Source organism: Nomascus leucogenys, chromosome 7b (genome assembly GCF_006542625.1).
Source record: "Nomascus leucogenys isolate Asia chromosome 7b, Asia_NLE_v1, whole genome shotgun sequence".
Classification (NCBI taxonomy): Eukaryota; Metazoa; Chordata; class Mammalia; order Primates; family Hylobatidae; genus Nomascus; species Nomascus leucogenys.
The window spans coordinates 104,673,713-104,699,516 of NC_044387.1; the positions used below are offsets into that span (position 1 = coordinate 104,673,713).

At 46.7% G+C, this 25,804-nt stretch overlaps 1 protein-coding gene and 1 non-coding gene across 5 annotated transcripts in view; one reads left to right on the top strand and one right to left on the bottom strand.

Moving 5' to 3' along the window:
• Nucleotides 1-25,804, bottom strand: part of IRF2 (interferon regulatory factor 2) — an 87,253-nt gene that overhangs the window by 33,785 nt on the left and 27,664 nt on the right. For 3 of the 4 annotated variants that reach the window (XM_003271471.4, XM_030816370.1, XM_030816371.1), the window contains one exon: nt 7,229-7,321. In XM_003271471.4, coding sequence (XP_003271519.1) covers nt 7,229-7,315 — 87 coding nt within the window. In that variant the 5' untranslated portion in view covers nt 7,316-7,321. Of the gene's footprint in view, nt 1-7,228; nt 7,322-7,942; nt 7,994-25,804 lie in introns of those variants that run through there. The other variant, XM_030816372.1, reaches the window with a different exon arrangement.
• LOC115836155 lies at nt 10,201-10,283 on the top strand. The gene has a single exon (XR_004031147.1). It is a non-coding gene; the product is annotated as a small nucleolar RNA SNORD79 (small nucleolar RNA).

Genomic DNA, 25,804 nt, shown 5'->3' on the forward strand with positions numbered 1-25,804 from the left:
GTAGATCTTTTTAAGCATCTGCACGCATGCATGCATACACATACACACACACACAACCAAACCTAGTCCCACAGAAACCGCAAAAGTCACGCAACTACAAAAGTGCTGACTGAACCTAGCAACATACACTATGGACCCTCTTGAAATGTGCAACAGGCCTGAGTAGACTGGAACAGTTCGGGTGTTTGTCCCCTCAAAATCTCGTGTTAAAATGTGATCGCTAGTGTTGCAGGTGGGGTCTGGTGGATGGTGTTTGGGTCATGGGGCAGGATCCCTCATGAATGGCTTGGTGTCGTTCTCGTGGTAATGTGTAAGCTCTCGCTCCATTAGCTCCGGTGAGAGCTGATTATTCAAAAGAGCCTGGCGCCTGCACCCTTCTCTCTTCCTCCCTCTCTTGCCATGTAATGCCCTTTGCCTCCCATCCTGAGGCCTTATCAGAGGCAGATGCGAAGGTCATGCTTCTTGTACAGCCCAGAACCCTGACCCAAAGAAACCTCTTTTCTTTATAAATTATCCAGCCCCAGGTAGTCCTTTGTAGCAACATGAAACAGACTAACCCACAGACATGACTCCAAAAAAAAGATACACAAATAACAAACGTTGGGGAGGATGTGGAGAAACTGGAATCCTCCTACATAGTTGTGGGAATGCAAAATGGTGCAGCCACTCTGGAGAAAGTTTGGCCACTCCTCAAGAAAGTGAAACACAGAATTACCTTATGATCCAGGAATTTTACACCTGGATATATACCCAAAGAATTCTAAGCCAACATTCAAACCAAAACACAAACGTTCCTAGCAGCACTACTTACAAAAGCCAAAAGATAGAAACAACCCAAGGGTCCATCAGCTGATGAATGGGTAAACAAAATGTGGTATATCCATACAATGGAATATTATTCAGCCACAAAAAGGAATAGAGTATTGACACATGCTACCACGTGGACGAACCTTGAAAACATTATGCTGGATGAAAGAAGCCAGACACAAGAGGCCAAATATTGAATGATTCCATTTACATGAAATAGCCAGAAAAGGTGAATCCATAGAGACAGAGAGCAGATTCCTGGTTGCCACAAGCTAGCCGGGAGGGAAATGGGAAGTGACTGCTTAGCGGGTACAGCATTTCCTTTTGGAGGGAAAGTTCTGGAACTGGACAGTGGTGATGGCTGCATGACATCGTGAATGTCACTTTAAAATGGTAAATATTTTTTAAACTACATGTCACCTTTAACTAGTTTTTCATATTTCAGGAAAAAAAAAGAAACGACTAATAAACTTATCAGAAATATCTTTAAAATCATATCACAGATTCTTTTTTTGAAGAAGACCATATGAAAAGGTAAGAGAAGGCAAGATGCATTTTAAAACTGAGATTCTGACCAGTAAACATTCTGGTCACAAATTGTGTGTTCCATGGGACATGACGGTGTTGCTATGTGTGTGTAGACCCCCTGACGTCAGTATGTGCCAGGTGTCTCATCCCTGAGTGACCAGTCCTGCACAGGTGGTGTGGTACATGCTGTGTATGGATAGATGCCCCGTGCCAGGGCCCACCATTTGTACGTGTGTGCAGAACTCTGCCCATCTGAAGGAAGGCAGGAGAGATGAGCGCTGCTTGACTTCAGAAAATCATCTGAGATTATCTTGAGCAACGTAGAACAAATGTTCCCTGGCTCCACATGGAAACTAGTTCTGTTATCTCCTCTGCCTCTTCTTCCCCCCAACATTTGCAAGATGTTCCAATTAGTGTGCTATTTTTGTTTGGACTCCTTACCCTGGTCAGAGATAGCCTGATGTTTACACAAACACAAGTCTACTTTCAAAGTGAAAAAAAGGGAAAGGTCTGATGATTCCCCTGCCTTAGTGCATAGATCCAGGAGGAAATAAGAACAGCAATAACCCCACCAGTGTTGGGGGTCACACGGAGCTACGAGAGAAACCAGGACCCCGGATGCGACTGCCTCCTTCCTTCCTCAAGAAATGGTCCAGGGAACCACAAGCAGGCACGTGGACAAACCCAAAACTAACCTGGTCTCAACAAGTCAATGGCAAGAAGGAAAAAAACAGAGGCCCACAGTCAGCAGAGACTTAGAGTCATAAACACCAAACACAGCCTGTGGACAGTCTTTGAATTCTGATTTGAACAAATCAACTGTAAAAAGATTATTTGGGAATACAGAAGGCATTCTTAATATGAATGGAGCAGTGATGATATTAAACAGTATTAGTTTTGTCCAATTAACAATGGTATACTGTGGATATATAAGAAAATGTCCTTATGTCTTACAATGTACACTGTCAGGGAGCTGCTTTAAAATACCACACACACACACACACACACACACACACACACACAAAGATAAGGCAAAATATTCATACATCTAGATGCAGGCGTATGAAAATTTGCTATCCTATTTTTTTTTGTCATTAGGCTACTCAAACATGCTATGCACATTTGCAAATACCCATAACCAAAGGTAAATGGCCCCAGCCAAGGTCTCATTCATGAGCTGGTTATAATGCACTTTTCCAAACTTCCTCACTGTTCCTTCAGAGGAATCCAAGGGACGCATTCCATTCTCACCCTCCTTCAAACTTATTAAAAGTAGGTGCTATGGTTTGAATATTTGCCCCCTATGAAACTTATACTGACATTTAATCCCCAATGTGGCAGTACTGAGAGGTGGGGCCTTTAAGAGGTGATTGAATCATGTGGGCCCTGCCCTCATGAATGGATTAATCCATTCAGGGATTAATGGATTAATGAGTTGTCATGGGGGTAGGATTGTGGCTTTTCAAGAGGAAGAGAGACCTGTGCTAGCATGTGAGCACGCTCGTCCCCCGCACCAGGTGATACCCTGCACTGCCTCAGGACTCTGCCGAGGGTCCCCACCAGCAAGAAGGCCCTCACCAGATGCAGCCCCTCAACCTTGGACTTCTCAGCCTCCATAACTGTAGGAAATAAATTCCTTTTCTTTATAAATTATCCAGAGTCAGGTATTCTGTTATAAGCAACAGGGAACAGACTAAGACAATAGCGGATGGAAACAAATTTAAGGCATTAATTAACCAACTCTTTCTCTCTTACTAAGAATGGAGTAGGTTGAATGGACTTTCTGAGAGCCACGTGACAACTGTCGAGCCGGTGTCCATAAATCTGATTATCTTAACAGAACAAAAACACCACCAATGTTGCTCCCCTTCAAGTCCACAACATTCATCTGTGTATTCCCAGAACGATTTTGACAGAGGGCCTCCCACTCACCAGGCACTAGGCCTGGCCCTGAGCATGCAGACACGATGAAGACAGCCAAGGCACCGGTGCATGGGGCTCCCAGCCTGGAGCACTTCACGATAAACATGAACACATCCTGAATGCCAACTGAAGCAGAAGTGAGTCCCACAGCCCCGTGGACAGTGTATTCTAAGAGTTACAACAGTCTTCAGTGGCAAAAGAGATCTTGGAATGACCTCAAACCACTCAAAATATAAACAAGGATTCCCAGGCGGAACGCTTGTGAATGGGAGAGAAGAACATTAGGCTCTCAGTTAAGTATTTATATGGACAGATGAATGCCAACAAGCCCAAGTTAGTGGAAACCTATAAAAAGATGCCCTGTGGGAGTGTAGGTATGCAGAGAAGAGATCCTGACCCCAGCCGAGGCCTGCAGTGACAGTGATGGCAGTGCCCGTGTGCACGAGCAGTGCCACGTGCCCACTCTGGCTAGGCCTCAGCAGGATGCAGCTTGACAGGGCCTCGGGGCCACAGTGCAGGCCTTGGCTTCTGTGCCAGGGAGTGCTGAGAGGCGGCACGGGCCGGCAGCCACGGGCACGCTCTTCTTCATCAGCCTGGCTCATGTCCAGCTGTAGCGGAGGAGCCCAGTGAGATGACACAGAGGTCTCCTTTCCTTCCATGCCTCAGGAAGAGAACTCTCGAGCCAAGAGCCAGATGAGTGACACTCAGCAGGTAAGGACTGCCTGAAAGAGGCCAAGTGTTCATTTGCGCAAAGAGAAATCCATTTGCCTTCTGGTCCTGTATCAGAAAAACATGCACAAAATAGATGGAAGAAAAGGCATCTCAACCGAGAGTCCCAGTAAGGAGCTGACCCTTAGAGGGTGCATCAATCTCCTGAGACTGTCGTGAAAAATTACACAAACTGGGTGGCTTACAGCAACAGAAACGTATTCCATCACAGTCCTGAAGGCCAGAAGTCCAAAATCAAGGTGTCTGCAGGGCTCACTCTGTTTTTTGTTTATTTGTTTGTTTTTGAGATGGAGTCTTGCTCTGTCGCCCAGGCTGGAGTGCAGTGGCACAATCTCAGCTCACTGCAAACTCCGCCACTGCAACCTCGACCTCCCAGGTTCAAGCGATTCTCTTGCCTCAGCCTCCCAAGTAGCTGGGATTACAGGCACCTGCCACCATACCCAGCTAATTTTTGTGTTTTTAGTAGAGATGGAGTTTCACCATGTTGGCCAGGCTGGTCTCAAACTCCTGACCTCAGGTGATCTGCCCAACTCAGCCTCCCAAAGTGCTGGGATTACAGGCGTGAGCCACTGCACCCAGCCAGGGCTCACTCCTTTCCAAGGCTCTGGAAAGGATCCTTCCTCGCCTCTTCTTGGAGTCCCTCGGCTGTGGCTGCCTATTTCCAGTCTCTGCCTCAGTCCTCACATGTCTCTCTCCTCTGTGTGTGCCTTCTCCTCTTCTGTCTCTTATAGACACTCCTCATTGGCGTTAGGGCCCACCCAGAAAATCCAGGATGATCTCATCTCAAGGTCCTTCCCTATATCTGCAAAAACCCTTTTTCCAAATGAGGTGACATCGACAGGTTCTGGGGGTTAGGATGTGGACATATCTTCTGGGGGAGCCACAGTTCCATCTACTACAGCACCAAGAAGGGACTAACGGTTAGTCTAAACCAATCACAGTGGTCAACATACCAGGCACCTGCTCAGCAGGAGAGGTGTGAGACACTGTCTGTTCTCCACTGCATCCTGCCAACCAGAACTAGTGGAGGTATTTTTAAAAAAGGAAAAGCAAAAACAGACAACTTACTTCTCTTGAGAACACAGAAGCATTTGCTTTCCTCTCCCACTCCACATCAAACAGTAATGCTACCTTGTTCCTCAAAACAGAATCCTACTTAACCTCTCTGTGCCTCGGTTTCCTTGTCTGTAAAATGGAAAATATTAACTGTACCTACCCCATGGTGGCGGACGTGAGTTAATGCACGTACCTTGCTTAGAAGTGTGCCTGGCGCACAGTAAGTGCTGAGTACACGTCAGCTTTCATTCAGTGTCACCTGCTACCCTGACTCTCCAGTTCCCCTTTACTCTGGTCCCCCCTTCCTTATACCTCCACAGCACCCCTGCTAAGTGAGCTGACCAAGAAGCAACTCCATTTCTTGTTTGTTTCTTTGGGAGAAGCTGATTACACACGTAAATCTCAAACACAGATAGAGCAATCCTAGAAAAATACATTGTTTGTGGTAAGACCTTAAGATATGGGACAGGTCACAGGAAATACGCATATGGTTTCTTCACTTCTATTTACTTAGTTCTCCACCTTGTTTCAGAAAGGCTCAAACAGAGATATTCAACACAGTAACCTTAAATTCACAATCAGGCTGGGCACTGCGGCTCATGCCTGTAATCCCAGCACTGTGGAAGGCCAAGGTGGGCAGATCACTTGAGTCCTGGAGTTCCAGACCAGTCTGGGCAACATAGTGAAACCCCATCTCTACGAAAAATATAAAAATTATCCAGGAGCGCAGCTGTGGTCCCAGCTACTTGGGAGACAAATGTGGGAGGATCGCTTCAGCCCAGAGGCAGAGGGTACAGTGAGCTGAGATTGTGCCACTGCACTCCAGCCTGGGCAACAGAGGGAGACCTTGTCTAAAGAAAAAAAAAAAAAAAAATCAAAATAAGTGGATAAAAGGAAAAGAATGAAAAGAAATAAGATTTGAAAGATATCTGAAAAGAGCCAATAAGGCCAGGAATGATATTAGTTAAAAAAAATTATACTGCAATATCCTGTTCCCTTGTTGGAAGCAGGCTACAATCTGCAATCTGGCTCAAAGCTCTTGTACCTGATACAAAGATAAAGCCTGGCCAGCTAAATTATTCACTGTGTCCTTAAGATTAAAAAGAAAAGGGGAGGGAGTGGAGAAGAGGAAAAAGGCATTTACTCAGAACTGTTCCTGGTAAAGAGGAACTTCTCTCCTGGGCCTCCTTAAAGAAGGCATGATATATATTTAGTTGCTTTTCTAGATTATATAGTTCTAGAAGTTTTTCATTTTTACCTACATTATCTCTTTCTGATTCACCCCTAATAGGTAGGATCAATCAAATTAAGACTTTTTAGGTTAACAAAGTAAGGGAGTGTTTGTGCATGGAAGGGGCAGGCTGTAAATGATTGGCTGCTTTCTTAGGAAAGGTGGACGCACAGATAGGGCTTCATTACACAGGTAAAAAGAAGGCTTTTTTTTTTTTTTTTTTTAAAGACAAAAACAAGCTTTCTTTAAACAGAGAACATTGAAAAGGAAATGCTCCATTCCTAATATAAAACCCTGGAGTTCCCATGTCTTCTAGTCCTAAAAGGCCAGGAGAAGCAAAAAAAGGAATTTGGAGAAGGAAGAGGGTAAGAATCCTCAAAGAACAACATGGCAAGGAGCTTTCCATAGGCAGTCAGCCAAAACACCACAGGTGAGCAGACCCTGGAGACTCCAGGCTGATGCTACAGCCGGACAGGATACAAATCCTTTTGTGTCCGAGGTCAGTGGCTCATGCCTGTAATCCCCATGCTTTGGGAGGCTGAGGTGCGGGGATCACTTCAGCCCAGGAGTTCAAGACCAGCCTGGGCAACATGGCGAGTCCCCAGCTCTACAAAAAAATACAAAAATTGGCCAGGTGTGGTGGCATTTACCTGTAGTTCCAGCCACTCTGGAGGCTAAGGTGGGAGGATCACTCGAACCCAAGAGGTCAAGGCTGCAGTGAGTCATGATTGCACCACTGCACTCCAGCGTGGGCAATACAGTGAGACCCTGTCTCTAAAAGAAAAAAAGCCTTTGAGATGATAACTTGATGTTTTATGATCATTTGGGGTTGGCTGGTTTTTGTCATGAATGAGCCTAAGATTTTGAATATAAACCATTTTACTTTTGGCAGTCCGCATGGGCGTGTTTCAGCCAGCACCTCTCTCACACATACACCCACCCTGATCCACTCACCTTGTTAAGCCACTTGAGCCCTGGGATCGTGTTGGAGTTTATCTGCTCCTCCAGCCACGGGCGCATGCGCATCCTTTCCACCGGCATGGTGCCCTTGCGGGAGAGAAACACAGCGTCAGGCGTTGGTGCCACCCAGTGTGGTGTCTGCACTGCAGAGTTCTACACCCCGCCTGACCCTTTCCTTCTCTCCTTTCCTGGGGCTGGGGACCGGGGGCTGGGGGGTTGGTGTATTCAGGGGCTGTGCCCTAGAGCCAGCTGTGCAAACCCAGCCCTCGCACCGGCCGGGGGGCTATCTGGGGACACAGGATGGTCTAGGCCTGCCCTCCACTGGGAGGGTCCTATGGACATTGGAGACCAGGACCCACACGCCTCCACGGGAATTTGCCTAGAGGGAGGCTTTATCCCCAATACACTGGCTGTGTTTTGAGGCTTCGGTTGCTCAGAGACCCCAGTGCCTTTGGGGATTATCCTTCCAAGAGCCAAGGGGTGGGCAGAGCAAAGCAGTTGTGGGAAAAAATTATGATAGCCAAGCCATTCCTTTTGAGAATCTGGGTTATACAAACGCTTTCAACCCCCAGTATTAACATTTAAAGATCGAAAGGAATCAGTTAATTTGGCTTTCCCAAAGTTTTCCACCAACTACCCGTCCCTCCCGACTTTCCTTCCAGAGCCCCCAGCACCCTGCACAGGTATCTCCTTTGCTTTTGCTTTTACCCGAATGCAACCTCTCACCCAAGTGTCTTCCTTCAATGCCAGCCTCCCCGCTGACCTGACATCACCCCCTTTTCCTTTAACTTACTTTCCCTTTGAAAATCATTTTCATAGTCTGACCACCCTTCCTCCGCCAGCCCACACAATGCCTCCCCGCTGCTTCCAGATTCCTTTCTAAGATAGACTTCTCCTGGTCCATCGGAATAGATCCAGAGGGGAATCACTAACAAAGTACTTCCACACTGTCCCCCACTCATCTTCACCCTATCTATGCCTGCATTTACATCTAATCTGGGCTCCAAAAGCAAAGACGGTTCAGGTGCAAGCCTCCATTCTATAGGACCTCACAGACAGTGTGACACTGTAATCCTCTTCTCAATCCTGATTGGTCCCTTCCTTCTTTTGTTCATTTCCTCCAAAATTGAGCTCTGAAAATTCTATTCATTGGCATTTGGGCTGATGTCTCAATAACTCTCCTTTCCAGCTTGCCATGGACTTCCTCTCTCCTCTATTCCCTGCGCCCAGAATATGCCAGAGTTACAAGCATCCTTCCATGACCCCCACGGCCCCCAGGCCTCACCCTGGGCCTGTAGGAGCCCCTAGCCTCTTCTTTGTATGCCTCCCACAGTCTGGCCCACTGACTGCTGCAGGCACCTCCTGCTCCGTGCTCATCCCATGCCCTCTGCTCTTCATTCCCTGGCCTTGCAGGTCCTTACCCGCCTTCTAAGACCCAGCCTCCTCCTCCACAAGGGCTTCCCAGACCACTCCCGCCTAAAGCAGTCCCTCTGCCTCCAGCTCCTATGATACTCACTGATCTTACACTGCTCCTTTGAAAAATCAAACATTGCTTTAGGGCAGTTGTTTTAAGTAAAGTCCTTCATCTTATCCCCTGCCTTACCTATACACCTCTCAGCTGTGTCCAGTCCACTCTCTTTTCCTAACCAAATTTAAGTTCTACCACAGGAAGAGCATCGCCTTTTTTTTCTGGAGGCAGAGTCTCACTCTGTCACCCAGACAGGAGTGCAGTGGCGTGATCACGGCTCACTGCAGCCTCAATCTCCTGGGCTCAAGCGATTTTCCCACATCAGCCTCCCAGTAGCTGGGACCACAGGTGTGAGCCACCACACCCAGCTAATATTTTAAAATTTTTGTAGAGCTGGGGTCTCCCTATGCTGCCCAGGCTGGTCTCAAATTCCTGGGCTCAAGCAGTCCTCCCACCTTGGCCTCCCAAAGTGCTGAGATTACAGACGTGAGCTCCCATGCTCTGCCCTCTTCTAGGTCTTTTGCTAGTCCCACAAAGCCCAAATGTTGCCTTCCACACAGGAAACACTCACTACCAGGCCCAGGCCAGCTCTGAAGATGGCTCTGATGGCCTAGGTGGGGCGTCGTCACAGGTTGGCCACCTCCACTCATATGGAGGCTCCAGCCACCATTCTTTGAGACACAAACAGGAACCTTAGAGATATTTCACAAGAACATGGAATGGCCGCAAGGAGTTGCAGATACTGCTGCTCTTGGTCTCATTCATTCATTTGTCCCATTCACTCATGTGTTCACCCACCCATTCAAAGGTCATGTATTGAGCATGATGCTCCAGGAACAGGGAAAGATGCCATTCCCTGCCATCTAGGAACTCCCAGTTGAACAGGACACTGGAAAGAAGGGAGGTACCATGCCCCATGAAGAGTCCTGGGTACAGGATGATAGAGAGTTTCAGAAAAGACTAGGGAGTGCTGGGGAAAGCTGTGCACAGAGGACTGCACTAGTGACCCCTCAAAGGCTCACCCTGCAAGAGCTCTGCCCGCCAGGGTGGTGACCACCAGCCCAGCCTGATCTTCCCTCTGGAAAAGACCTCAAGACACAGATTGGAGACCACTAAACCCAGAGCGGTCAAGAAAGTAGAGGGAAGAGCGAGGGAAGAGTAGTTACAGGAGAGGGGTAGGTCTAGAGGTCATGAGTAGAGAGCAACAGACGCCAGTTCTCCTGACAGCCTGACATGCAGAAGCGCTGTGCGTGGTCCCCAGTGCTGCGGCTGAGCCTGAGCCTAGCAATATGGAAACACGAGAGGTGTGTGGAAGTGGCCCTGCTTCCAGCTAGTACTCAGAATAATATCACATTTCCTCCATTATCTTTCTCACAAATAACCCAGTTGGGGGAAAAAAAAAAAAAAAAAACAATGGTCACATCTGAAATAGTTCAAAAAGCCACATGGTATGGTTCCTATCAGGTGCCCCCCTCCAACCCACGGTGGTTCCTGTTCTTACGTTAGTGATGGCTTTTAAAGTTCACACAGACGGGAATCTCTCTGAAAGACAATGAAGATCAGTTTTAAACTGAAACCGTAGTTGAAAAAGTCAATTGTCAGGTAAAGCAAAGCACCAAGACAAAAAACCCAACTTTCTGTCTTTAAAACTAAAGCCTGTGTGTGAAGACACATTCAATCCAAACTGTTCGCAGATTCTGTATCTGTGAATTTGCCTACTCACTAAAACATATCCGCAACCCCCAGATCAATACTCAGATGCGTTCGTGGTCACTTGCGGACGTGTGCTGAATTCAAGTCATCTGATGCACGTGTTCCCAGCTGAGGCTGGACAAGGCCACACTCTGCCTTCCTGCTCTTGCTCTCCTATGGCAAACAAGTGTCCTTTTCACAGGCTACGGAGTGCGACATTTTTCACATGGTTATGCTTTTTGTTGGTGACTTTGCTGTTTAAAATGGCCCCCAGGCATTGTGCTGAAGTGCCTTCCTGGGTTTCTAAGAACTAGGCTATGATGTGCCTTACAGGGAAAATACGTATATTAGATAAGCTTTGCTCGGGCATGCATTATAGTGCTGTAAGTTCAATGATAATCAATCAACAATAAATAGTACAGAGGGTGTCTTCAAACAGAAACACATAGGACAAGGTTATACAATGATCAGCTGACAAAATATTGTGACCAGTAGCTCGCAGGAACCCGATGTCCTTATAAGAAGAGGGACGTGTGGACACAGACACACAGAAGAATGCCGCGTGAAGACACAGAAACAGAGGGAGGATGGGCACGTGAAGCCAAAGGCAGAGACTGCAGTGAGGCTGCTGCAGCCGACCATGCCTGGAGCCACCAGAAGCTGGAAGAGGCAAGGAAGGATTCTCCCCTAGAGCCTTGAGGCAGAGCAGGGCCCTACTGATGCCTTGATCTGAGACTTCTGGCCTCCAGAATTGTGATGGAATACATTCTGTTGTGTGAAAGCCGTCTGTTATGGCAGCCCTGAGCAACTAACAGAGAAGGGAGAGCTGCAAAGGCCCTGAGGCAAGGTGGCCCCTGTGGACGGCAGTCAGTGACAGGGAGGGCCCAGAGACCCGGCTCACCCAGAACACCAAGCCTAGGATTTTGGTCATGACCATGACCTAAGACTGAAGAGGAAACCGAAGGATTTTAGCAAAAGAATGATAGGGTCAGTTTTGCCAATGTAAAGGGAAGAGCTGACTGTGAAATCCAGACCAGCGCTTCGCCAACTTGAACACGCACAGGAATCCCAAGTCAGATTAAAGGCGACCACTGTGGTCTGCATCTCTGACAAGCCCCTAGGTCCTTGGGTCACACTCTGAGAAGCAAAGCTCTAGAGTCCCCTTATTTTTCATGCTCAGCGGCCTGGCTCTCCCATGCTCCTGCCGTGTGGTCATTTTGGCCATTCTGATAGACTTCTCCGCTGGTCGGCGTGCCGGGCTTGTCATCCACTGGCTGGGTCCATTCCTCACTTACGCAATGTGCCTGTCTAGTAAGGGTGCAGCTCAGCCAAACCTCAAACTTACTAGAAAAGTTCATGATCTTAAATCAGGACTGTTATTAATTATAAGTAACTTTTAGAAAAAGCAAAAAATTGAACAAGTATTTTGTCAGAGTAAAAAAATAAACTTCAAAAGGGCTACACTTACTTCAGGTTTTGTTTGTTTGGGTTGGTTGGTTGATTTGTTTGTAGCTAGGACGTCTCCAATGAGACTCAATGAAAAGCTAACCCAGTCACATGAAGGCCCTTCTCCTTTGGGACTTGATTTTTCTCCCCTGACCCACCTCCCACGCCCTGGGCAGGTAGTGCATTACCAGTGCCCTTGCCACACAACACGGTACAAAGTTTGCCATTTGGCATAGGTTTCTCATGACTAGCCGAGGGTGAGCATACATCTTTACTTCTGTGAAAAACAGCAAAGGCAGAATCTACCTCAAGCCTAGCGCCAGAAACGGATCATTTAGTTGGACACTAAAAATAGATTAATTATGCTTCCAGAGATTAAAAGACTGAGATGACAGGCACAGAGGGTCAGAGGACTGAGGACTGGAAAGAAAGATGCTTACTCGGTATGTATCATCTAGCTTCCATTACTGAAAGTCAAGGTGACACGCTGGTCTTTCTGTAAGGCAAGCCTCCCACAGGCACTCACAGCCAGGCCACGTGAACCTCGAACGGAGTTAGAGAAGGCAGGTAACTCAGTGGAGAGGACACAGAGCGGCTATGTTTGTCTAAGAACCAAAATGCACAGAAATCAGGACAGTTGTGTTGCGGCCTTGACTCTGCCATTGCTGGTGTGTGTCCTTGGGCTAATCCCTCCATCTTCCTGGTCCACACTTTGATCATCTAGAAAAATGGGACGTTTTAAACAGATGATTCCTGGGGTTATCCACGATATGATGAATCATAATCTGATTTTTTTTTGTAAGCTTCTCTTCTTGTACATCAGGTTGTTTTTAGAAGTAAACTGCTAAAATTTTATGGTTCTGCAAACCTAATATATGAGCAACCTGTACTTCAAAGTAAGTAAAAGCGCTGAAGCATCTACCCTGCAGCCTGACGAAAGGCACTTTGTAAAATCACCTATCTCTACACCTTTGAGATTTGAGGCTGGGACTGGCTTCAAAACCGTGGCATCTGGCCATAAGTCAATTCAGCCCATGGTGGGTACTGAGAATATCACTGGTGCTAAGCCTGCTGTATAAGGCATGCAAGCTATTCATTGTGAATATTCGTAAGTCACGAATGATCCCCCATGAAGTTGACAGTACTATCCATGATTAGTGCTATTAACAGTGAGGTTGAATTTTCACCCAAATAACTGAATTTTGGTTCTTAGAATAGTAAGAGCAACGGTTACCATTTACAGAGCACCTACTATGTGCTGGGTATTAAAACTAGGGTTTTCTTGCTAGGTGTGGTGGGATACACCTGTCTTTTCAGCTCCTTGGGAGGCTGAGGTGGGACAATCACTTGAACCCAGGAGTTCGAGGCTGCAGTGAGGCATGATCACACCACTGCATTCCAGCCTGGGTGGCAGAAAGAGAGCCCCCCTCTAAAAATAAAAAATAAAAAACCTAGGGTTTTGGCCAGGCGCGGTGGCTCACGCCTGTAATCCCAGCACTTTGGGAGGCCGAGGCAGGCGGATCACGAGGTCAGGAGATCGAGACCACGGTGAAACCCCGTCTCTACTAAAAATACAAAAAAATTAGCCAGGTGCGGTGGCGGGCGCCTGTAGTCCCAGCTACTCGGGAGGCTGAGGCAGGAGAATGGTGTGAACCCGGGAGGCGGAGCTTGCAGTGAGCCGAGATTGCGCCACTGCACTCCGGCCTGGGTGACAGAGCTAGACTCCATCTCAAAAAATAAAAATAAAAATAAATAAATAAACCTAGGGTTTTCTACCAGTTTTGTCATTTAACCCTTACAACCCTAGGATGTAGGGACTTTATTATCCTTTATTACCTGCTAGTAAGTGGAGAGCCAAGACTCTCGTTTAAATTCAGACCTATCTAACATGAAACACCCAGGCTTATCCACTGTAACCTCTGCCTTCATCTTACTTTAGAAAGCACTGAGTTATGATGACCTCTTAATTGTTCTACTTACTGAGACTTTCCAAACTCCTCTCTGTCTTGCATACCACTGACAGTCATCTTCCTAAAATACCATTTAATCATGTTAATTCTCTGTTCCAGAGACTTCTAAATGTGCCTGCTGGATTTAAGGTAATAAATTCCTTAGCTGAGAGGGGGGTGTTGCTTCTGGTAATGGCGCAATAGGTAATTCAGACCTGACTCCCAGGCTGAACAACTAAGAAACATGGACAAAATATATTTTTAAAATCCATTTAAATGCATCGGAGAGCTAACAAGGTAGTTAAAAATTAGGGGGGCAAGATCTAGGAGAAAAAGAAACCCAGGAAGGTGAACCTGACATTTAGGGCTGCTGTCATCCTAGTGCAGGGACAGCTGCTCCTTTCTGAAGAGGAGGCTGTGGGGCTTTGAAATGGAGCAGAGCTTTTGATACACTCAGGTGACTGAGAAGACAAAAATTGAAGATCAGGACCCAGCTAGGTAAAGGGGTTCCTGGAAACACCCCCACAAGCTTTGTAAGTAATACAACTAAGTAGAAATAAACTAATATCCAAGGCTGAAGCCCAGCTTTGAATCATCTCAATCCCTGATCAAATGAAAATGACCTGGAACTACCAAAAGTAAATATAAATCAAATCTTGAGGAACATAACATTACCTTAGGATTCATATTATCTCTGGAGCCTTTCTTTTTTCTTTCTTTTTTTTTTTTGAGACAGAGTCTCGCTCTGTCGCCAGGCTGGAGTGCAGTGGCTCGATCTCAACTCACTGCAACCTCTGCCTCCCAGGTTCAAGCAATTCTCCTGCCTCAGCCTCCGGAGTAGCTGGGACTACAGGTGCATGCCACCGTGGCCAGCTAATTTTTGTATTTTCAGTAGAGACAGGGTTTCATCATGTTGGCCAGGATGATCTCAATCTCTTGACCTCGTGATCTGCCCACTTTGGACTCCCAAAGTGCTGGGATTACAGGCGTAAGCCACCGCGCCTGGCCATGGAACGCCTTTTCTTGTTACCCAGTCACCCAATGGATCAGCAAAAATTCATTAAACACACATTGTTACAAGGAACTGTGCTGAGTGCTGTGGGGGATTCAAAGACGGGTAAGACATGATCACTACCCTCAAGGAACAAATAGTTAACTGAGGATGTGAGAGACAAATCACATAAAGCGAACTAATAATCCTATAATTATAATAAAAGACTATGCAATAAAGATCAGAAGGTAGTGTATTAATAATTGCCAACTAAGTTAGCTAGTTCATAAGGAATACATAAATCATTGTTAAATGGGCTTCTAAGAGAAAGCTTTATGGCAAGGGAAAGCTTTATGGTAAAGGAAGACCTTAATGGATGGGGAGGTGCTATCTAGGCAGGGAGAAGGTGGCAGGCAAGCCAGGGGAGGTGAAAGGTTGGTATCGGCGGCCAAAGCAGGACTGAAGATGCGTTTGCTGATGTGAGCAAAGCAACTGCCTAATGCACCAACATGGGTGTCTTCATTAGAGTCACCGGTGTGTGAGAAGCAAGCACTGGGTATTTCACACCAATCATCTTTAACTCTCATAACAGCTCTAACCAATTAAATACTAGTATCCCCATTTTATTTTTTCATTTTATTTTTGAGACAGGTCTCACTCTGTCACCCAGACTAGAGTGCAGTGGTGCTGTCCTAGCTCACTGCAGTCCTGACTTCCTGGGTTCAAGAGAGCCTCTCACCTCAGCCTCTCAAGTACCCAGGACTACAGGTGCATCCACTATGCCCAGCTAATTTTTTGTTTTTTGTTTTTTTTGAGACGGAGTCTCGCTGTGTCACCCAGGCTGGAGTATAGTGGTGCAATCTCGGCTCACTGCAACCTCTGTCTCCCAGGTTCAAGCAATTCTCCTGCCTCAGCCTCCTGAGTAGCTGAGATTACAGGCGCACGCCACCATGCCCAGCTAATTTTTTTGTATTTTTGGTCAAGACGGGGTTTCACCATGTTGGTCAGGCTGGTCTTCAACTCTTGACCTGACGATCTGCCTGCCTTGGCCTCCCAAAGTCCTGGGATTACAGGCGTGAGCCACTGCGCCTGGCCTAATTTTGTTAAATATTTTTGTAGAAACAGGGGTTTCACTGCCTATGTTGCCCGGGTTTGTTCAAACTCCTGGCCTCAAGCAATCCTCCTACTTCAACCTCCCAAACTGCTAAGGTTAGAGGCATAAGCCACCGTGCGCAGCCTATTATCCCCATTTTAGAGATTAGGAAGAGCATAGCCAAAAAGGCAGCCCCCACAAAAAATAAGAAGAAGAAATAAGAAAGAAAAGAAAACGTCCAAGTCACCCACGCCTCTAGATGAGGAGCCAGGACTTGAACCTCAGGAGGGTCTCGGATGCCCAGCTAGAGTCTGAGATTGTTGACGCAGGCTGCTGTAACGACTTCTGAGTGTGTGACTTAGGAAAAGCCATGCTCAGTTTCATGAGTCATGCAGCACTCTACACAGAGCCAAACGGAGGGAAGGAGGTGAGCTGGAACTACCGCCCTGGGTCAGGACAGTGGCTATGGGAATGTACACACACACACACACACACACACACACACACACAGACAGACACACGACGACGCGCGTATAGGAATCTAACAGCAGTGTTTAGTAGTAATTTTTCCTGGGCACACAATAGTCTTTTCCCAAATGCAAGTTCCTCTGGCAGGTTCCTCACAATGACTTCTGTGTGCTTTTTCAGCAAAAGTAAGAATTTCCATGAAAGTTATGTAAATTGAGAGAAAGCTGGGGTTAGAAGTTGAACATCATCATCATCATCCCCATCATTAATACCATTCCAGCCCTAACTAGGTGCCTGACCCTCAGCCCAAATGCCTTTCACGCATTATTTCATTTAATCTTCCAACAAGCCACATGAGGCAGAGTAGCTACTCCCCATTCTACAGATGAGGAAATGAAGCTACTTACAAAGCTCCACTTACAGCCATTAAGTGGTAAAGCAAACATTCAAATCTACATCCGTCTGACTCCAAAGAATATGCCAGAAACCTCTAGACCAGTGTTTTGCAAGTCTCTGTTAACAACCCACCAGAGGGTCGTGGGATCGTTTATTGCATTAAGATCAGCATTTTTAACTTAATTTTAATTTACTATATGATAGAATGGAAAATGAGGGAGCACCCTGAACAAAGTGAAGTAAGCATTGTTTTATGAAACGTTCGCTTCCATTTAATGTCACATCACATTATATTACACTGGTCCTGGGGGTCGAAGGGGTATAAAAACATTGCACTAGGCTGGACTGCCTCCCGACGGTGTGTGTGCAGGTGTGTGAGCATGTGGACGGCGGAGAGAGGGAGGGGGCACTGTGGGAAGCAGAATGCAGGAGAAGACGATATGTGATTCACCTGCCTTGGCCTCCCAAAGTCCTGGGATTACAGGCGTGAGCCACCGCGCCTGGCCTAATTTTTTAAATATTTTTGTAGAAACAGAGGAACAAGGAGAAGCAGACCCTAAGAGCTGTACTGACTAAGAGAAGCAAACAAAACGTACAAGAACTTCATGGCATGAAAATAGCACGTTCAGAGCAAAGATAATAGGATCTTGTATATGAGAGAGGTAGCCTGAGACCTTCCTATGTGGTCATGCTTAATCCTGCTCTGCCTGCGATATTCAAATCACTCTCCAGACTCTCATGGGACCCTGAAGGCTGAAGTCAGCCATTGCCAGTCCTGAAATCAGAAAGACGTTTAACGTTTGGATGGAGGGCTAGATACATAAAAAACCATGCCTCTCAGTGTACTTATTATCTGCACCAATGCAAAACTGATTTTTATAAGTTTTGTTGAACTTTAGAAAGTCATAGATTCATTTAAGAATGGGAGTCTCCAGCTTAAAACTCATAAGGTTTTAAGCAATTCAACCACCAATTCTCCTGCTATGTAGATTTTTCAGGATGAATGATGGGGCAGGACTGCTACTCCAAACACATCATAACCCACCTTTATTCTTTTCTGTTCTGTTCATGCCACTATCCCAAAACTGCCTTGCAATGCTATCACCTTAAAACTTAAAAAAAAAAAAGCGGGGCGGAGCGGGGGTACTTAAAAAAAAAAAAAAAAAAAGGTCCCTGGCCCCACTCGAATGAAATAAGAACTGGGAATTTTTTTTATTCTCCTAGAATAATTTTGATAAGCAATTAAGTATGAAAATCACTGTTATTTAGTATCCATTAACCCAATGGACTTCCAGATTCCAGATGTTTAATAAACATCTCGAGTTGAGTCGTGGGAAAACAGGAGGCCAGTGGTGAATAGGTTTCATCATTAATGGAATATAAACGTTTATGAAATTAAAAGTCTAAAATGCTTTTAAATACCACAAAACTAGTTTTCCAGGCTGCAAATCATCCAGATTACAGTTTTACATATTTGCCGTTCTATGCACAATTTTCCTATTAGGCACGTTTTCTATATCCTTTCGGAAGCTATTCCCATAGCTACTTTATAAAATTTACCTTGTCTCTGACCACAGACTCCTCTGGTACCTGAAATGTGTGCTGCATCAGAACCACAATCGAGCAAACTGACTTGGGGCCCCTATGTGTGTGTGCACAAAAGTCACCTATCACTGGTTCTTGGTTCTGCAGATGACCCAGTGGTCACTCTAAAAAACAGTTCTCAATGCAGCCTAACAAGAACAGCAGATCTTCATCCAGAGATCAAGTCTTAAAAATACATGCAATGTGTTAACGTTCACCCAGATGTGTACTTTTCTGAGAAAGGTCCCCACAAACTCTCAAAAGGCAGTTCCCTAGGCAGATGTTAAGAAACACAGTGCAAGAACACGAATGGGAAAGCAGCTAGACCTCTCTGCTGACACTTTCTTGACTTTCCCTGGCTCAGTAGCCACTTCCCTGGCCCTCCCACCCACTGCCATGTCAGCCACCAAGGGGTGCAGTCTCCATCCATCGGACCATCCCCGTTACCCACGGCCTCCTTCCATGCTCCCGCTGCAGCCTGTTCAGGGGCTGCTCCGCTCTGCCTTGAGCTGCTGCAGCGTCCCCGTCCTGGCCACCCTCCCTTCTATCCACTTCCACATTCCACACAGTGGAGGCCTATGCTTACTGCGTGTCTGCTGGGTGAGAGTACAAGACTATGTAGGCTTATGTATTAACATGGGCAGCAACGTTAACATGGGATTCCAGCTCCAGAGGCCCCCTGCCCTGCTCCCTAGAATGCCCATTCCCCGGCTCCATTCTCCTTCCCACACAGTGGCCTGACCACTTTCCCTCTACAAATGGACCTCATGCCTCCATCTTTTTTGCTCACACTGCAAACATTTGTGATAGGCTGGAGAACCTTGCAGCAGATGGACGGTTGATCGCCTCATCTGAGCTCTCAGAGTCTCTGCAGATCTTTCTTGCCTTCCTCTCCTCAGGTCCTGTTCCCATTTTCCACAGGTGCAATTTCAGATCCCTCCCCACCTCCAGCTTCACAGAGAAAAGAGATCTGCGAGGCTCTTCTTGCTGAATGTCTACCTCCCCTCCCTCTTCACACTCATCTGGGTGTGACCTTTTTCCCTTTCGTAAACTAGACGGGTGGGAGTGCCACTCTGCAACAGAAGATGCGGGATGTTTGAGGAGAGATACTGAGAGTGGTTTGGGGCCTACAGAGTTGGAGATCTTTGGGATACCCAAAAAGAGGTGATGGCTGGGCTATTAGCTGTGCGAGGCTGGAGCTCAGGAGAAAGGCCCAGCCTGGAAACATCTCGCCATACCTTGAAAGATTGTTCAAATGTCTCCTTTCCACAATACTTGGCCTGGCCAACACAAGACACATACATGCCCCCCTCCCTTGAAGTCATAAAGCTCACTGCCTCTAACAGTGAGTTAGCACGCATCTTACACTGCCCTAAAGTCAACGGTTCATCGTGATGTGCTTTAATCCACTGAGACCAATGCTCCTTAGGCCTAAATAGGCCTTGTACTCTGCACCCAGCAAACACCCAATGAATGTAGACCAGCACTATCCAGTAGACATTTTGCAACAATTAACTTGTTATTTATCGGGCCAGTCAACAAGGTGGCTCCTGAATACCTGAAATGTGGCTACCATGAACGAGGAAAGCTTTGTCATCAAAGATGGAAACAGAGTTTCCAGGCCAGTTCTAATCTTTCCAAATCACAGTGAGTGGTCAGGTGTCTGGTGGAAAGAAAATACCTGCTCGTGACACCCCTGTAGTGTTCCTGCTACTGAAACGTCTTTGTTTTGAGAAAAGCTTAGTTTTAAAAAGCCTGATGCACACTCTGCAAACTTAATCACCTTTGGAACACAACCTGTTGGTAAACAAGAGAGCTTCTCTGTGAGTAACTGCCTGATCCAGATCTAGACCTGCAAACCCTTGAAAATGATACCAGCTGGCCAGCAGGGAGTGTCCCACTTATCCCGATGTTGTCAATATCCTCCACCATGAGGGTATTAACAATAGCTAAGGAGTATTAAGCGCTTAACAGTGTTAGGCAAGTTCTAAGCACGTTAAGAGGATAAGCTCACCTGATTCACAGCATCCCAAGAACGTGGGTACTACTGTGGTCCCCATTTTATAGATGAAGAAACTGAGGCATGTAAGGTTAAGTAACTTCCCAAGGTCACAGAGCTACTGCGTGGTAGAACTCATATTTGAACTGGAGTCTTAGGCCCTTATTTAGCCTTTGGATATGAGGCTTGCACAGGCAGGCCAAACTGGGGTTCACATCAAGAGGTAGAGAGGGACCCACACCTCCGTCTGACCTGGCATCTGCACTGGGAGCCTGTGTGGAAGGAGACACAGCCAGGGCAGCAAGATCCCCACAGCCTGCCAAGCAGCGTTCCAGCTCCTGAGCTGGCCCTGGTGCACAGGAAGCAGTTTCCCAGCCTCCTTTATGCAGCCCCTTCTAAAGTCACACTTCCTGCCCCATTTAATACTTTCCTGGCGAGTGGGCATCAACAAAACATGCTGCGTTTCCTGGCGAACCCGAGCTTCCCGTTTGTAGTCCGGACTAGGAAAACACTCCCATACTCCAAAATAAAATACAAAAAATTAGCCGGGCGTGGTGGTGGGCGCCTGTAGTCCCAGCTACACGGAGAGGCTGAGGCAGGAGAATGGCGTGAACCCGGGAGGCGGAGCTTGCAGTGAGCCGAGATTGTGCCACTGCACTCCAGCCTGGGCGACAGAGCGAGACTCCGTCTCAAAAAAAAAAAAAAAAAAAAAAAGATACTCACCGTCTCTCCACCCCTTCACCTCCATGCTGTCTTTAAGGAAACAAGAGAGAACCAGAGGGGCTTTTTCCTTGCTTTGCATCACCTGGATGCAGATGAATCAGTTGTTTCATTTTAGTTGCTGCTTCTGCCATAAAGCAGGGTCACCTGGGTGCTTGCAGGATCTTTTGAAGGCAGAAGGGGAGGAAAGTGTGCCCTGCCCAGCCCATAACTGATGAACCTGAAGAACTAGTTCAGAAGCACAAGTAAGTCCCATAGAAGGCAAACGTGCCACTATCTTAATGTTAATTTCACATTGGCATTTATTTAAGGTGCTGAAAACCACTGAAGTACGAAGCATCTTCAATATCTGTCAATTTCCACCTCCTGCCATTTCAGCACATATGAAGAGCAAACATTTCGTTATGGGGCCGTTTTGCTTCCTACTCTAAAAATGACCTCATTTTTAGTATCAGGCCCTCTAAGAAGTAAAAAACCCCTGTGCCCCAAAACTCCTTTCTCTAACCTACTTAAATCTCTCAGCCCTGTTTGTTTTTTACCACTTGATACCAAGTACTTTGTGGGGGTGGCGACGGTGGGGGCGGCGGGGCGGGAGGGGTTGTTTTGTTTTGCTTGAGACAGAGTCTCACTCTTGTCACCCAGGCTGGAGTGCAATGGCGCGATCTCTGCTCACTGCAACCTACGCCTCCCAGGTTCAAGCAATTCTCCTGCCTCAGCCTCTTGTGTAGCTGGGATTACAGGCATGCGCCACCACGCCCGGCAAATTTTTGCATTTTTAGTAGAGATAAGGTTTCACCATGTTGGCCAGGCTGGTCTCAAACTCCTGACCTCAGCTGATCCACCCACCTCAGCCTCTCAAAGTGCCGGGATTACAGGTTGTTTTTGTTTTTGCTTTTAGTTTTAAATTCAGGGGGTACATTTGCAGGTTTGTTACATGGGTATACTGCAGGATACTGGGGTTTGGGCCCCTAATGATCCTGCTGTCCAAGTAGTGAACATAGTACCCAAGAGGTAGTTTTTCAACCCTTGCCCTGCTTCCTCTCTCCCCTTCTGGAATCCTCACTGTTTCTTGTTCCCATCTTCATGTCCATGTGTACTCAGTGTTTAGCTCCTCCTTATAAGTGAGAACATGTGGTAGTATTTGGTTTTCTGATTCTGTATTAATTCATTTAAGATAATGACCTCCAGCTCCATGCTTGTTATTGTGAATGATTTCATTGTTTTTATGGCTGCGTAGTATTCCATAGTGTATATATACCATGTTTTCTTTATCCAATCCACTGCTGATGAGGACCTAGGTTAAGTCCATATCTTTGCTATTGTGAATAGTGTTGCAATAAACATAAAAGTACAGGTGTCTTTTGCTAGAATGATTTCTTTTCCTTTGGGTATATGCCCAGTAATGGAATTGCTGGGTTGAATGGCAGTTCTATTTTTAGTTCTTTGAGAAATCCAGGAGACAGTTTTGTTTTTTTTTTTTTGAGATGGAGTCTCGATCTGTCGCCAAGGCTGGAGTGCAGTGGCGCGATCTTGGCTCACCGCAAGCTCCGCCTCCCGGGTTCACGCCATTCTCCTGCCTCAGCCTCTCCGAGTAGCTGGGACTACAGGCGCCCGCCACCACGCCCGGCTAATTTTTGTATTTTTAGTAGAGACGGGGTTTCACCATGGTCTCGATCTCCTGACCTCGTGATCCGCCCGCCTTGGCCTCCCAAAGTGCTGGGATTACAAGCGTGAGCCACTGCGCCCGGCCCAGGAGACAGTTTTAAATCCACCCATCCCAGAAAGCTTTCCCTAGCCAGTGTAGACTCATCTATGACCACAACTCCTGCTGAGATGACAGCCCTAGGAAATGGTTTGGGTATTAATGGTGATCAATCATGTCTGACCCTTAGCTCATTAATTTGACAACATGCAACTTCCTAATGAGTGATTAGGCCCTTCACAGGCCTATCCTTATTCACCATGGAGTAGGATGGCAGCTGCAATTCAGGACGCAGGATGGCACCCGAGGTCTGACAGCCACATGACTCCAGGACAGCACAGCCCCCTAAGGGCAGGGCAGAGACCAGGTAAGACCTCAGCGGCTCCCGTATCCATGACAAGTGGGCAGGAGCCAGCCTTGCCTAGTGACGCTTTATCACTATACTGTATATGAGATAAGGAGAGGGACCTTATCTCATATACAGTATAGTGATAAAAATGAGACCTTAAATGAGAAATCAACAAGCCATTGCCCGAAAAATTCAGAAATCCCCTGGTGCTGGTCACCGTCTCCACAACTGTAGAAGCCATTCAGGTCTCCATCTGGCAACTATAGCCACTTCCCAGGGCACTGCTTCAGGAACCAAACGCAGAAGGTAATAGAACCCAAGACCCTATGCCTCAGTTTTCTCTTCTGTAAAACAGGATAACTTTTGCACGGTTTGCGGTAAGGATTAAATAAGATGTGTAACGTGCCTAGCCTAGTACCTGATCCATCAATAGTTGATATTTAACAAATAATAGTTTCTGCAGACACAAATTTGTGGTCAATCTTGTTCAAAGAGCATTATTTATAATAGCAAAACTAACCCAAATACCAGACAGTAGGAAGATGTTTAAAGAAAATGTAATAGAGTCAAATAATAGAGTATTGGGACTACAGAAGATCCCCTTATCTCAACAAAGGGATGATTTATATCCTGGGCAGGAAGAGGTGGCATGTTACATTCCATCATGCTACTTGCAACAGTGCACAATTTAAAACTTACAAATTGTTTATTTCTGGAATTTCCCCTTTAATATTTTCAGACCTCAGTTGACCATGGGTAACTGTAACCACTAAAAGCAAAACCACGGATAAGGGAGAACTACTATTTGGAATATTTAATTTGTGCAGGAATGCATAGAACATAATGTGAAAAAAGTGGGGGGCAGGTGGTTTTAACCATCAGGGCAATCAAGGACCATGCACAAACTTCCAGGCCCTGCTGTACTATGGTGGCTTCCCCATGAGTCCCCAGCAGAGTCCACGTGCTGACACACTGCTCTCTTCCCCTACAGCACCAATGACAGTCAGAGCTCCCCGTTCACTCACACTTACAGAACTCAGAGCATGCACCGGGCTGACAAAATGCACCAGGAGACAGTTGTTTGACCTGGAACTGGGCCTCTGGGGGGCGGGGGTGTGCCCCAACCCCGGGTTGGCACAGAACAGAAAGTGAACGTGTTTCCTGAACAGCCCATTGTCATCACACTAAGTGCCATCCTGTGCTCATTCTTAAGTCCTGAGTTTTCCAAGACTGTCCTGATGTCAGCAGGGTGCCCTAATTTTAGATGAGAAAATAAGAACAATAGGCCAGGCACAGTGGCTCACGCCTGTAATCCCAGCACTTTGGGAGGCCAAGGCAGGCAGATCACATGAGCTCAAGAGATCAACACCAACCTGGTCAACATGGTGAAAGCCCGTCTCTACTAAAATATATATAAATTAGCTGGGCATGGTGGTGTGCGCCTGTAATCTCAGCTACTCGAGAGGCTGAGTCAGGAGAATCGCTTGAACCCTGGAGGCAGAGGTTACAGTGAACTGAGATCATGCCACTGCACTCCAGCCTGGGCGACAGAGTGAGACTCCATCACACACACACACACAAAAAAAAAAAAAAGAAGAAGAAGAAGAAGAAGAACAATATAGTAATAGAGAACATTCTTCTCAAAACAACTGCGTTTCCTTCTACCCTTCCTCCTCCACCCTTCCTTTATGAATGATTTACTCCGAAAGCCCATCTGATGCAATGCAGCAAAGAAGATGTACTGGGTTGAACAGTGGCTCCCCAACATTCATGTCCACCTGGAGCCTGTGAATGTGACCTTTTCTGCATGTGGAGTCTGTGCAGATATAATCAAGTTAAACGAGGTTATACCAGATTAGAATGGGCCCTAAATCCAATATGACTGGCATCCTTTTAAGAAGAGGGAAACTTGGACACAGACACACATAGAAGAAAGGAGAATGTTGTATGAAGACAGAGGCAGGCATTAGAGTGACTCCTCCATAAGCCAAAGAAGGCCAAGGATTGCTAGCCGCCACCAGAAGGTAGGAGAGAGGCATGGGGCAGATTCCCGCTCAGGGTCCCCAATAGGAACCAACCCTGTCCATGCCTTAATTGCCAACTTTTGGCCTTCAAAACTGTGAGGGAATAAATTTCTGTTGTTTCATGCTTCCCAGTTTGTGGTAATTTGTTATGGCAGCCACAGGAAACTAACAGAGTAGACACTAGGGGTGGAGGGGCAGATGCCGCCAGGGTAGGAATTGGCAGAAAGAGGGCACCTGTTAGGGTGGCTGGGGCAGCAGCCACCTGGCACACAGAATACGAAAGCCATGTGGGCAGTGAGGATAGACACAGCAGGGAGACCACAGCCCTGTGCAGGGACTGGGAGCCAGAGCAGGGAGGTGAGGAGGGCATCGTCATTGTGGTGGGGCAGCCGTGGGGACACAAGACCACTTACACACAGGCAACTGGGTAAATTATATTACATACCAGGGTAATGGAAGTTAGGCTTTTGACTACTGGAGAAGGAAGTTACAGATACAGAAAGAAAGGAAACTATAATAACCCAGGCTGTGGCACTAGGAGGACTTGACTTGAATTTGTGCTTTTTCTATCTCAATAAACACAGAAATAAATACAGAGGTAAAAAAGCATGCATAGGAGGCGGACGGATCACGAGGTCAGGAGATCGAGACCATCCTGGCTAACACGGTGAAACCCCGTCTCTACTAAA